The sequence below is a fragment of the Podarcis liolepis genome (assembly GCF_965112155.1).
Source record: "Podarcis liolepis genome assembly, chromosome: 3".
Classification (NCBI taxonomy): domain Eukaryota; kingdom Metazoa; phylum Chordata; class Lepidosauria; order Squamata; family Lacertidae; genus Podarcis; species Podarcis liolepis.
In genome coordinates this window covers 39,124,983-39,138,571 of record NC_139557.1, presented here as the reverse complement: position 1 = coordinate 39,138,571, position 13,589 = coordinate 39,124,983, and the positions used below count along the sequence as shown (strand labels likewise).

At 43.0% G+C, this 13,589-nt stretch overlaps 1 protein-coding gene across 4 annotated transcripts in view; it reads left to right on the top strand.

The window, feature by feature from the left end:
- Positions 1-13,589, top strand: part of B3GAT2 (beta-1,3-glucuronyltransferase 2) — a 148,125-nt gene that overhangs the window by 129,169 nt on the left and 5,367 nt on the right. For all 4 annotated transcript variants that reach the window (XM_083497400.1, XM_083497401.1, XM_083497399.1 and 1 more), the window contains one exon: positions 10,958-11,102. In XM_083497400.1, the coding sequence (XP_083353526.1) occupies positions 10,958-11,102 (145 nt within the window). The remainder of the gene's footprint in view (positions 1-10,957; positions 11,103-13,589) is intronic.

The following is a 13,589-nucleotide window of genomic DNA, read 5'->3' as shown; positions in this document are numbered from 1 at the left end:
GCATCCCTGGTAGAAGGAAGTTGAGAGATAGCCTTTTGTTTTCACATCAACCATTGATCAGAATTTGTATTGGCTACAGAAAATGATTTCCTTTTCAGTGTTCCATTCACCCCTTTCTCTCTTTCTGCCAGATCTTGATCAGTTTACAAAAGCTGTACAGTACTGGTTTTCCCTTTGGTGTGAAAAGTCCAAGCTTGTGATATGTAAGAGAAATTCAGACATACTTTCTTTCATGGAACTGGATTAATGGCAGATGAGAGGAAATTGATGCCTAATGTGTCCTGCGCCCCTCCCTCCGGCCGCCTCCCATTAGCAAATCTGGCTGCTGATTCTCTGAGCCAAAAGCAGCTCTGATTTAAGAACCATTTCAAAAGTGAAGGTTTTGTGGTTATAACACCAGTAGGAGATGTCTAAAAGAAATTGCTACACCCCAGTCGTTCCCTTTCTTAATAGCCGTGCATGAAAAATGCTACAGTTGTCAAACTGAATAAGATTAACATCTTGCCAAGCAAACTTACTTTGTACACTAAATTTTGCGTAAAACTAACTAGATTTCGAGTATTGCGTGTTGCAAGTTTGTGCAAGTCTTATCACATGCTTTGAGTCCAGTGTATTTACAGCATTGCAGCCCACATTTTCATAAGTTTACTGCAGAGCTACAAGTTTTGTGCACTGGAATCTTGTTCAAATCGATACCTTTGCATAGTCCACTTCCATTTGCACAATGCGTTCCTTAACATGTACAGTTTTGTATATTTTAGTGTATTGTATAATTTCTTCCATGTGTCCCAAGTCCTGATTTTCAAAATTTTGTCTATAGTCATGAGTGCTGGAAGCGTTGTGTGTGGTTGAGAACAGCAATATTCAGAAAGCCAAGTTCTCTTCAGGGCAGGGTTCAGGCTGCATGCTGGACACCAAGCAATGGGTGAAGACAGACATAAATTTGGAAGCCACCTTTTGTTTTCTATCCATTTTGATTTCAATATTAATTTAAAGACTTGAATAAAGAAGACAAAGTGGCAAACAAATGTTACAGTAGATAAAAATGCTGGACACCTGATGGTGGTGGTGGGGAGCCAATAATAAAGGGGCCAAGCTTATTGAAGTGTGTGGGCAGGCTGTACGTATCGTAGTTAAGAATCAAAGCTAGCCGGGAGCAGAGTTTGCTCCCATAACTGAATATCTCACACCTGCTGTTCAGTTTAAGGTATATCTCCTTCCACATGAACCAACAGCCCTAATTTTTACGTGAGATTCGTCCAATATCGTGAGTTTAAATGGGCAATGGAGATGCATTACAACTGACACGCAACAGTGTTGCTTGTCAGAATACATTTCTGAATGTAAACAGATTATGATCCTGGTCAGATCGTCACATTATTCCTGAAGCAACATGCAAGCTGTTAAGTGCTGGTGAAATGGAAGTAGGAAGCTCAAGCCTGAGAAAAATTGGGCTCATGAAAAGAGGGGCCTGTCCCCTTGGTTTCTTCCCACCAGAACCACTGTGGCTAAAGTGCCTGCTGTTAAAAAGAGCTGAAATCAAATCTGCTATTTTTTTTGGGGGGGGGAATGCAAATACAGGTGAGGGGTGGGAGGTGCTACAAATTTGCTCAGGCCATGCAGGGAGGCAGGAGGTGTTAAAACTCTTACCCCACAGTTTTCCTGATCTGAATCCTCACCTCCTGAAGCAACTGCTAGTAATGATGATCATCTGTACTTCTGTACTACAATATTATATATGTTTAGCAAACTTAGACCCCTTTGTGGTAGAGGCGTTATGAAATGGAATTCTATGGGCTAGTGGTATGATTATACTTTAAAAAAAAAGTTATGAGGCCAGTTTGTAGGATTTATCATCTTGTGCTTTTCAAATGTGCTCATGCCTTATATGGTTGATAGAAATATATTGTGTAGCTTAAAGAGAAAGTGGTTATTAGAGCTGTTCCAAAGATGGTTATACCTGATCCCTCCAAAATTAATACTGTTGCTTGCCACATTCTCCCTCCTCTCCACCCCCTGTAGGTTGCTATACTAATAATCAGTTTCTGGACCACTGTTGAATGGTTGCCATGGTAATGGTTAGTGCCAGTTTGAGTTTTCTGTCTCTGCCTTTCCATCTGTAAATAATCTTGCATAAGTTGAATTTGCCTTTTTGAGAAGAGGAATGGCAAATTGTTAAAACTACGCAATTATACTATAATGTTTTAATTTTTTTTAAAAAAGAAGAAAAGAACCCATTGGTGGAAAGAAATATTGCCAACCTGTTATTTCTAATTCAAAACCACAGATGTCCATTGGTGGGGATTATATTTAGGTATATTACTTCAGATGTTGAGCAAAGTGTCATGGTACCCACTCATTTTGTAGTAAATGGTGGTTTTCCAGTTAGAATCTTTTACGTGACAGTAAGGGGAAAACTTACGTATTAAGTACTGTTGGTCCTCACTTTAGCACAACTTAAAAAGCAAACAAACTGGGAGGCTTCAGTGCTGAGTGGAGGACTGGTATGAGGGGGGGGGCTGCTTGACCCTTTCACGTCAAGGCATCCCTACTCAACCCCCCCCCCCCAGCTGCTTTTTACTCCCATGAGGGAAAATATATTTGGAGCAGGAAAATGCAGTTTGCATCTAAAGAACCCCCAGGAAGCCTGTAAAAACCCCTTGGTTTCTACAGGATAAATCTTTTCTCATACAGGGCAGTGATTGTTAAAGGTAGGTTAGAAAGCAACGTTCCAGCAACATTCCAGCAGAATACATGCAACAATTCAGAGCTTTTGGAATTGATGGGTAATATTTATTAACTTATTCTCAGTTTTTATTTTCTAAATTGAACACTAAAGTGTAATTTATGTACATTTCTTAAGCTATACAGATAAGAACTAGCCATTTTTCTTCTTCCCATGTATGGATCATTGAACTGCTGATGCTTTTGTAAAGGCCAGCAATGCCCATTTCATTATTCCCGCTTCCTTCGGCCTTTAAGCATCAGTTAACTTTCTTAAGAAAATGTTAATTTTCAGAACAAACTAGTGGAAGAATCAAAGGCTGCCCTCTTTATTTGATCATCATTACTGAGGTTTCTGTACGGAGCTATTATAACCTCTCCTTCGTTTTTACTGTAGGCTGTTTTATTACTTTGTGCAACAAGAGGTCATTCATGCTATTGGATTTTCTTCACCCTTTGCTTGGAGTGGGAGATAGCTGTATTGAGGCTGTCGACAACTCCTTTTGACTGCCAATTGTATAATTCCTAATGGAAAACTTGTAACAGTGAAGGCAATGCCTTTTTAATTCCATCTCCATGTAGAATGTCACATAAAAGTAATTCTACACAACCTAAAATACTGGAGTCTCAAATAAGTTAGGTGTGAAGGGGCCTAATCTGGTCAACTGTTATAGGAACCTGCAGGTGTGTCCTGTTGTCTCATGGTCACAGCTCTCTGCTTACAGGAAGATGGCTGTTAGTATTGTCCACACCAAGGGTGGCTAACCTGTTGCCCTCCAGACTCTGTTTGGCTCCAGCTCCTATCAGCCCGAGCCAGCCTGGCAAGGAATGATGGGAGTTGTAGTCCAGGAACATCTGGCGGACCACAGGTTTCCTACCCATGGTCTACACTGAGAAGCAGTGGATCTCTGGTTTTGGGTTGGCTCTTTCCAGCTCTACCTGAAGATGCCTGGGTTTGCGCTTAGGATCTCTTGCGTACAAAGGATATGCTCTACAACTGAGCTATGCCCCTTCTTCACAGGCAGGGGTGGTGAACCTGTGGTCCTACCAATGTTTTCGCACTCCATGCTCCATTTTCCCAGACCATTGGCTATGCTAGGTGGGACTAATGGGAGTTGGACTCCATCTACATCAGTGGGGCACAGCTGCCCCGCGCTACCGAAAGGAAACTCCCCGAGCTTGGAGCAGTGGTGTAGGAGAGGATGGGGGCAGGATTCAGTCCATATTTTTGTTTGCTTCAGACATAGAAAGATTTGGATTGCCTGGTGGATCATTGGATGACTTGTAGTATATCATTAATAGGTTGTTTCATTAAACTCCCAAGCAGTTTGATAGCAAAAGCAAATGACTTTTCCTTTCTTCTTTCAAAACAGGCCATTAGAACCTCTGATGATCTTGTGCAACTCAGGGGTAGATTGGCCTTCATATATAAGGTCACCCCTGAAAAGAGTTTATGGGCTTCAGTGGATGGCAAGCTTTGCCCCTTGGGCCACCACTGGGTGTCTGACTTTGCCCTTTCTCTGCTGCTGTTTTGTGACATCGTTGATCCGTTGATCACATTGGAACACGGAAAAGAAAATGTGTGGGGTTGAGTGCCTCCCCTTCCTCTGCTTGAATGCTCCCCACTGGATAGCTGATTAAGATCAAGAGGCCCTTCTGCTCTCCAGCCCAGTAACTCTGCTGGAAACTGGAGCAGCCTAGCAGAAGGCACGAAGCCTTCTGCTGCCCTTGTGCTTTTCTGAATCAGTGCCAGAGTGTATAATATCAGCTCCCACAGGGCTGGAGTGACAAGGCCTTGCAAGCAATCTGCAGATGGGAGTGTCAACAGCACAGCAGATTACCAAATACTATTCCAGAGCTTTTTAGTGAAATCTGGAGGGAAATGTTTTGCGAAGGCTCAGGATTTCCTGTAGACTTTTGTGTCCTCTGAAGTCGTTTATATTTTTGTGTGTGTCACTGTGTGTGGACTGCTACAATATTGGGAAGCTAATGGCAATGTGGAAAAAGTAGGCTTTATAAAACATATGCTCACGCAAAGATACCAGGTGGATTTGTATGCATGCTTGCACTACATAAACCTTGTATGGCAGAGGGAAAGATACTCTGCCCCTCTTATCTCGACCCCTGCGTGTGTACCTTTGATCATGGGGGTACCATTGCCTCCTCAGTTGCTTGCCTGGCAGTTTGGCTATATCTAAAGACTTCTACCTGCATGGCTTAATGTTTATGTACCATGAAATAACAGACTTCCCAAAACATCCCTGTTTTGTGGTGTGTAAATAGGGCGTCATCCTAATGAGCCACATGGGGGGAAGATTTTACATGTACCCAGACAAGCTTGGGAAGAGTAGTTTACTAGGTATCCTAACAATCCTGAGTTGTTTACAACAAAACCCTGAACTTGCCTCGGTAGCTACCTCGGAGGCTTGTTGTGAGGATAAAATGTGGAGTGGGGATTAAGATAAAAACAAAGAGGGAAAGAAATTGCTGAATTAACTAATCTGAACTGGAATACAAAAAAGGGAGGTGTGAGGAGGTCAGGGAAGCAAGGATATGAATATATGACATGGAAAGATTGATGTGTTTTCTTTTTAAATGTTTTTTATCTTTTTTCTGTATTTTGTATTTTTCTTCTTTTCTTCTTTTTTTCTTTTTGTCTTTTCTTCTAATCTTTTTATTTATGTAATTTTTTTTCCTTTGAAAACTTAATAAATATCATTTTTTTAAAAAAAAAGATAAAATGTGGAGTGGGAGAACCTCGTCTGCCACATTGAGCACCTTGGAGGATAGGTGGGATCTAAATGTTAAAAAAACAAAAACAAATAATAAGCCAATATTTCAGTGCTTGTGTAATATGTGCAAAACTGAGTGTCTTGTCGAACATCCCAGCAGCTGCACTCTGCACTAGCTGCAGCCAGGTATGAGACTCATCCTGCATAGAGCACATTACACTAGTTAACTGCTGTCATGGGCCAGGAATCAGCTTCACCTGCTGAACAGCAGCCTGAAGAGGGAAAAGGTGGAGTGAGCCCACCTGCAGCTGATCAGCTTTCAGGTACACAGAGGAGAAGGCACTAATGAGAACCAGCTGGCTTCAGCCTTCTTAAGCAGAGCTTCCAGCAGTGGTCAAATGCTGGTAATGCTTGGAGTTTCTGGCTCTGCCTTGCTGCTTCCTGCTCATTTTGACCCTTAACCCCATGATCATTTGATACCCTGACCCCTGGACCATCTGACCATGCGGATTACTGTTTGCCTGACCCTAGGACTGGACCTGACTTCAGTTGCTGGCTCTGCCTCCAGGCAAGTACACCTCAGAGACTCTTCTGGTTGACTGGCCTCCCCACCCCACTGAGCTTTGCACATTGTTGCTCAGTAACATGACTATGACAACTGTGTGATTATTGGTGTATGGACGCCTGTGGCAAGGCTGTCCCTGGCCCGGAATGGCCATAGAATTATTGTAGTTAGCTCTCCAACCGAAGTTGGTAAGAGTTGCTCTTAGTCAATGAAGTCATCTGGGCCACTCCTGACAGCAATGGATCAAAAAGTAGCCCCAAAATTTGCACTTGCTGACTCTGAGGGTATGCAACCCATCCAGAGTTGGTACACAACCCATTCTTGCAATGGGGAACCACTCATCCATGGGATGTCAATCTTGTGAGGATTCACTCAGTTTATTTGCCCTCATCCAGCCCATGACTTCACCTAAGCAGCACAGCCTCTCCTGATTCAGATGGCATTGCAGGGAAGCCTGCATTGAATTCAGGTCTAATGATGTCGGTCTTTATTTAATGACAATGTGGTGAAAAGAAAATGGCAACATATAATGTTATGCACCTTCGTTGCTTCTAACACTGCCATTTGGAATGTGGTAGGGATTCAGCAGAAGGACCAGTGCAGGTGCATTGTCCACTGATCTGCTAAGCGAAGGCATGCTGCCAAGGATGGATAGCTTTTTGGTTCAAGGTTTATAGAGATGTTGTGTGTCACCCTGTGTGCGCGTGCATACACACAACACTTCAGAGGTAGGGAACTGTGGTCTTCCAGATATTGTTGGACTACAAGTGCTATTATCATTGACCATGCTGGCTGGACCTGGTAAGAGTTGGACTCCAATATCCTCTGGAGGGCCACAGTTTTGCTGTAGAGATGTGGCAGAACAGATTCTCTTGGGGGTTCAGCTCAGCAGAGGGGGCCCCTCTTGTAGTTCCACCACCCTCAGAGGTTTGCGGAGTGGTGACCCAGGAGTGGGCATTCTCTGTGGCACACATTCCCTACAGAGCCGTGTCTGGCATGTTCCCTGTACTGCTTTTATAACATGCAGAAAATGTACCTCTTGACGCTGGCCTTTGATACTTGCAGTATATATTTTAGGACCTGCACTGGCTGTGGTTGTCATTTGTTTTAAACTGTGTTTTAATGCTGTGCTTTCTATAGTTGTAACCTGCTTCTAGTGAAGGGCAGGCTCTAAATATAACAATAGTAGAAATAAAGACCCATTAATGTAGGTGCAGGAAACCTTTAGTCCTCTAGAGCAGTGTTACCAAAATGGGGTCTTCAGCTGCTTCCCATCATCCCTGACCACTGGTCTTGCTAGCTAGGGGTGATGGGAGTTGGAGTCCAAAAAAACACCTGGAGACCCAAGTTTGGGAAACACTGCCTAGATGTTGCTGAACTGCAACCTGCAGCAGGCATGGCCAAAGGCCAGGGATGATGGGATTTGTAATTCAACAACTGCTGGAGGGCCAAAGGTCCCTTACAGCTGTATTAAGGCATGGTTGATATCATACTATATTGCTTCTTCTCTGAATGAGTCCATGTGCTGACTTTAAAAGCATCAGTGTATCTATGAATCATGGTAAGGATGTAATGCCAAACAACTGGATAGAGTTGTCTGCCTTAGAATGAAGAAGAAAGGGGAACTTAGCGTTATAGACACAGGCAATTTTCTTTTGCCCCTTGCAGTATTGAAATGTATGGATTTTGGAGAGATGATGCCCAGTGTTGGTTTCACATGAGATTATTTTTCTTTGTATCTAGACTATTTCGTATGTTATAGACCAGGATCCAAAGAACTGTGCAGATAGTTTCATGGGCTCAAGAGCGCTTTTGGTTAGCTTCTGTCAAACGCCAGACCTTCATGCCACATGGCACACTCACTTTAAGATTGTTGTGTGGGGGGTGTAGTTTCAGAAGCTGTTTGTAATGGGGCAGGACAGCCTGTTGTTTGAAGAGATCTAGTGGGGGTAGGGACTTGCAAGGCATGCCAGCTCTTGGGTAGTTCTTCAGCTATCTCAGTATTCTAAATATTTGGCTCTGTTTTCTCAGGTTCTATCAGGGCAACTGCACTAGATTAGTTTAAGAGGAAAACTAAATAATATATGAGAGAGGTTTGCATGAATGCTTGAATTCTGGCATTTTATTGAGTGCAAGAGGTAGAGTGAAGGATGCTGTAATCTTTTATGATGCCCCTCATGGCAACAATAGTTCTACGGTGTACAGTGCCTACAATTCAAATTTCAACACAAATGGAATTCTATTTTTATTACCAAACATAAAGGGGAAAGACATACCCAGCGCCAAAATTTGTTCATCTTTAACACACCTAAATTAACATTTATGGGATAACCGTCTCGTGACAGTCATTGTTGCAGGGAGGGAAACATGGGAAGTTACTGTTGCCTTCCCACATTCAGTACGTTTTGATGAAAGCTTCAGTTGAAATTCATCTACATATAATTGAGAATCTATCTACAGCATACTAGATATATAGGTAGGAAGCAAAGTGTTGCAGATTTTACCCCTGTTGGCCTTTGGTATAGGTATCTATAGCTATATAAAAGTTGCCACCAACATTTCTTCCTGCTACAGTGGCTGTGCTCAGATGTAATGCTAAACCATAGTTTAGCACTGTGGGAACATGCCAGGGCAACCTTCGGGTCATAGGCTCTCCACTCCTTCACAAGCATGGAAGCAAGAATGAAATCAAAAGCAGTTTGCCTCTTGTTCTAAAATAATTGCAGTAAGTATAGTGGTATAAGGAGGATTCTCAATGACCAAAATAGTAAGGGGGCAAGCTTTGACTCTATGCCCTGAAAGCCCCATCCTATGTATAGCCTTTGACCTAAGACCTCTGTGCTCCACCTGTCGGTCTGTTGGCACATGAGGTCACCAACTTGCCAAAGCTAAACAGGTCTGGGTCCAGCTGATGCCTTGAAACCATTTTTTTGCAGTATACATTTTCCAGTCAGTGTTGGAAATTAGCTAGGTGCTAGGCTTGTTTTGCTGCTGACATGGGTCCAATTGCAACTATGTAGTGGTTTCTAAGCGCCAGGCTAGCAATCACATTTTAAAATCTCTGTTCATACTGTTTCAATTTCCACTGCGTGTGTTTCTCCTCCTTGCATACTGGGACAAGTGAATTGTTGTAAGAGCAAGCTACATTCAAGCAAAGTAGTTGAGATCATAGAATCGTGGAATTGTAGTGTTGGAAGGGATCCCAAGGATCAATCCCCTGGTGAATAGAGATTCTGTTTCAGCAACCATAACCTTAGATTTAAGGTGCCATTTGGCACCCAGCTTACACATCTGAGTTTCTAACTCTGACTGTATAAAACACTGGGTGGTACTCGGATCATTCTTGGGTCCTGATTCCACAGTACTGAAATATCTCTCAGCATGCTAGCCATAGCTGAGAGTTACGATTCAATTATTGATGCCCTTGCTTGTGTTCATACTAGTGACAATGAAAAAGGTGATACTGGGAGAGAAGATGCCATTCTTCAGGGGGAAATGGAGGATTTAGTGTTTGTGTTCAGGCTCAAGCTTTTGGAATCATTTATTAGATCAGTTCCGCAAAACTAGCAAGGCCCCAAAGGATTCAAAGATAGCCCTCAGTACAGATGTGCAGAGCTTTACACATCGCTCCTCCACTTCTTAAAAGAAACCTAATAAAGTTTTGATGAGATTGAACTCCAAGCAAAATAATACCTGCCTGGTGTAGACTGCAAGTGTGTGAATAAAGAAAAAGTCAGTGATACTGATGCACCTGATGCTGATGAAAGCCATTCTCCAAGAGACTCCTTTATTCTTTTGATGGATGGGCTTGAAACCAATTTAAAGAAAATAGCAGAAGATAATATGTTTTAGTGGTTTTGGTAATTTTTAGTTGCATCCTTGCCTGTGTACCAATGTATGTGTGAATATAAAACTTTATTATTGCCCTTTCTGTTAGGCTAATGCACTTTTATTAAACACTGCGAGGCATCTTAAACTTGACATAGATTAGGGCCTCCGAGTGCCTTAATCTGGCCAGCCCACCCATGAGGCAAAGTAACATGACTGCCTTGGACAGCAGAATCCATGGGGGCTGCAGACCCAGCTTCCAAGGAATGCATTGCCCACTGCCACCACTATGATGGCTGCATTACCCTCCTTGGAGGCCAAATCTGTTGCCTCCTCAGTAGCCCCCACAATTCTGCCTCTACAGGGACCTCTTGACAAATAGGAGTCACTGCTAGTCTCCTCCCACCCCTAGGGAGGAAATGGTGGGGACTGCCCTCTGGTGTTTCCCAGGCTTTGCAACTCCCTGTGTGATTCAGAGTGAGGCCCTTTCCCCTCTGATTCCCACTTCAACCCCTGGGTGAGTTTGATCTGATGCTCTCCCCACCCACGTTCTTGATGTAGATCTGTATTTCCCCTCTTGTTCCTGATGTAGATTTTGTTGGGATTCGCAGGATACTGAGTAAGTCTGCAGGCTTCAACAGGATGATGCAATACTCTGTGAAGTGCTGGGTCAGAGTGACTCAGCAGGAGTGTGATTAATGTGATTGGCTATCACCTGTTTTAAAAAGGAAAGCCTGTTTAATAGTTAAGTGTGGTGGTTGTGCTGTGGCGTGGTGGTGCTGTGGTGGAGAGTATTCGTTTGCCTTAAGGAGCAGGTACTCTGTATGGACTGTTTTTGTAAATACCTGTATATAGCTCACATTAAAAAGACTGCACTGGAAAACCCTGGGACTCTGAGCGTTTTTGCTAAAAGCGCCGCGAGGAATTCGCGACAGATTTGTGCTCCCCTTTTTCCTCTATAGTTGGGGGCACCATTTTGTGGTTTGCCCCAGATGCCAAAGTGCCTTGGATCAGCCCCCCAACTACGTTATGAGCATCTCAATCACAGCACAATGCAAGTTGGTGAAGAAACAAGTTTGAAAGTGATTTTATGCTTCCTTTCTTACAGATGCGCACAACCCACAAAGTGTCTGTATGGCCTGTGGGTCTGGCGGGTGGACGACGCTATGAGCGCCCAGTTGTGGAAAAGGGCAAGGTTGTTGGATGGTACACTGGCTGGCGGGCAGGTAGACCTTTTCCCATTGATATGGCCGGTGAGTATAATTACAGAATCTCAGATACAGATTATATTCATGTGAACATGCATGCAGACATTGTATCACCCACTTGCACTTGCAAACAATCTAGCTCTAGATATTGCATGAACGCTGTAGGCAGGCATACAAAAACCCAATCTTCTGCTTTGTTCCGGTGAGCAAAAACAATGTTACTAGGTTCCTTCACCTCCTGAGAATCTCAATCTCTCCTCTCCTTTTTTTCTTTAAATGCAGTTGACTCTCAACATGTGCGGATTTAACTTGTGTGATCATAGTTTTATGTGCTTGGTGGCTGGCCAGCTGCGATCCCGCAAATTAAAAGCATGGAAAGTGGAGAACTTAAAAGCTCTTTTCACAGCAGATTTTATTCTGGTGCGAAAGAACTTTTCAACTCTCAGGTCTGCTTACAGGGCTCTGGGAAGGTATAGTGAGATCTTGCGGAGCCGTCTGTAATCTCATGGAGGCCTTCAGAACCTGGTAAGCCCTTGCATGGGGTCAAGGCTTATCGCACCAACTCCGAAGCGGTAGGGATGGACACAAGGGGGCGCTTCTGGGTTTCTTCGTCTTTACACAATTCTGGCTTTGTGTGCAATCTGCAGGACCTATGTTCTGTGCAAGTTCTGAGTCGTCTGTATAACTTCATGGTGCTCAAGAGTTTCAGACAGAAATTTGTAGAAATTACTGAAGTTGGGGTTTGTGTGTGTGTGTGTTTAATGCTATCATTCTGGCTACATATGACCATCATGAGCACTCTTGATAATAACACTCAGAATCTTCCTCCTTGGCTACCCTGTGCTAGATAGGAAAGTTTTGGCATGAAGATGAACCTGCCATTTTAATAGGACCAGCATATCTTGGAGGGTAAATTCTGGTTAAATCCTGCAGTCACTGGAATGCTTCTGAGAGTAAGTCGTGACTGAGCCTAGGGTCTGGAAGAAATATGCACCAATATTAGGTTTTGCATGTACACACCTATCTCCTTCCCCTTCCGCTTCTGGATTATTTTCCCTTCACTACAAAGACCAGTTGTAGTAGTTGGGAATGGGATGCTTCCTACACATTAGTTTTCCAGCTCCGTATTGGCATTCAAATCTCTGCTTTTAATGGGCTCTTGAGAATCCTCAATGCATTTAAAGCTGCTGATTTCAGAGGTTTTGCCCAGGGTTGTAGCATAGCATGGTTCTGATGTTGTAGCACAGGGTTAGTCAACCTGGTGTTCTCTGGACATGGTAAGCTACAGCTCCCATCACCCCTTGGCTAGGGCTGAATGGAGTTGTAGCCCAACAAATCTGGATGGTACCATATTGGTTACTCTTGATATAGCAGGAAATTATCATAGGATGGGTTTGTTGGCTGATGTGGTGCTGCTCCACCTGCAGTTGGTATTTGGAACATAATCATTGTTTTCATGGCTCTAACCAGTAGTCCATCTTGTTCGGCACTCTGTCTGAGCAACTTGCCAGCCAGAGATCCTAAGATGTTGGCAGCCAGAACAAGCATGATGCAGATGGCACTTTCTTATTGTTTTTATTCAGTGTCTAGTAATAGGACATACTGCCACTGGATTCAGATACTTCACTATCAAGTTATGGATAGATCTGAGGGTTTTTAAAATTTAGATTTATATTGTATATTATTGCTGTTGACTATGAAAGCACCTATAGAATAGTATTCAGAACTTCTCTCCAGAGGGTGGTAAAGTGAGGAATTTTGTCTGATAGGACACCTGGCAAGCATGCCCTGTTAAACTTCACACTGAGCATGTTAAAAATTCATATTGTATTCATGGATGCCATTAGAATGCATACAGTATTTGTAATTAGGAATATTGTTGAAAAAGAGCAAAGTGTGAAACTAATAGAACTTTTTGCATAACATGTCTTCTCATCATTAACCCTCTTATAAGCCCTGCTGCTGTATCCTAATTTAATTTACTTTTTAATAATAGGAAAACACTCTTCTCATTTATTTGAATTTTATATGGTATTTCTGTTTGAATGCTTCACTGAATTTTTTCTCTGCGCCTTCATTAATTACTGCAGGCAGCTAGTATCTTTCATTACATGAACATTGCCATGTGCATAGGAAAACAAGCCCCATCAGATAGTTCAAGTGTGAAAAGCACTATTTCATCATGAAATGAGTCATTTCGCACAAACCGCCGGAAAGTGAGGACTCTTGATAGCTTATAGGTAGATACAGTTTGAAGCGTCCTGCTTAAGGGAGAAATCAACAAAACAACCACAAAGGCAGAGAAGGTTCAAAAATTAATCTCATCAATCTTTCACTGTACAGCTTGTGAATGCAGAGCGCTGTCTAGCGGCATAGCTCTACATGCTTGGTCAGTCTTTGGTGTATTCTAGATGCGTCTCAAGCGCTGGCTGAATTGCTTTTGATATAGTGGCAGCTGTATTCCTGTCAGCCATGGGTTTCTGTATTTCAGAGAACACAGGGAGTGGGGTGGCGGTGAGGAGCAGTAGCATA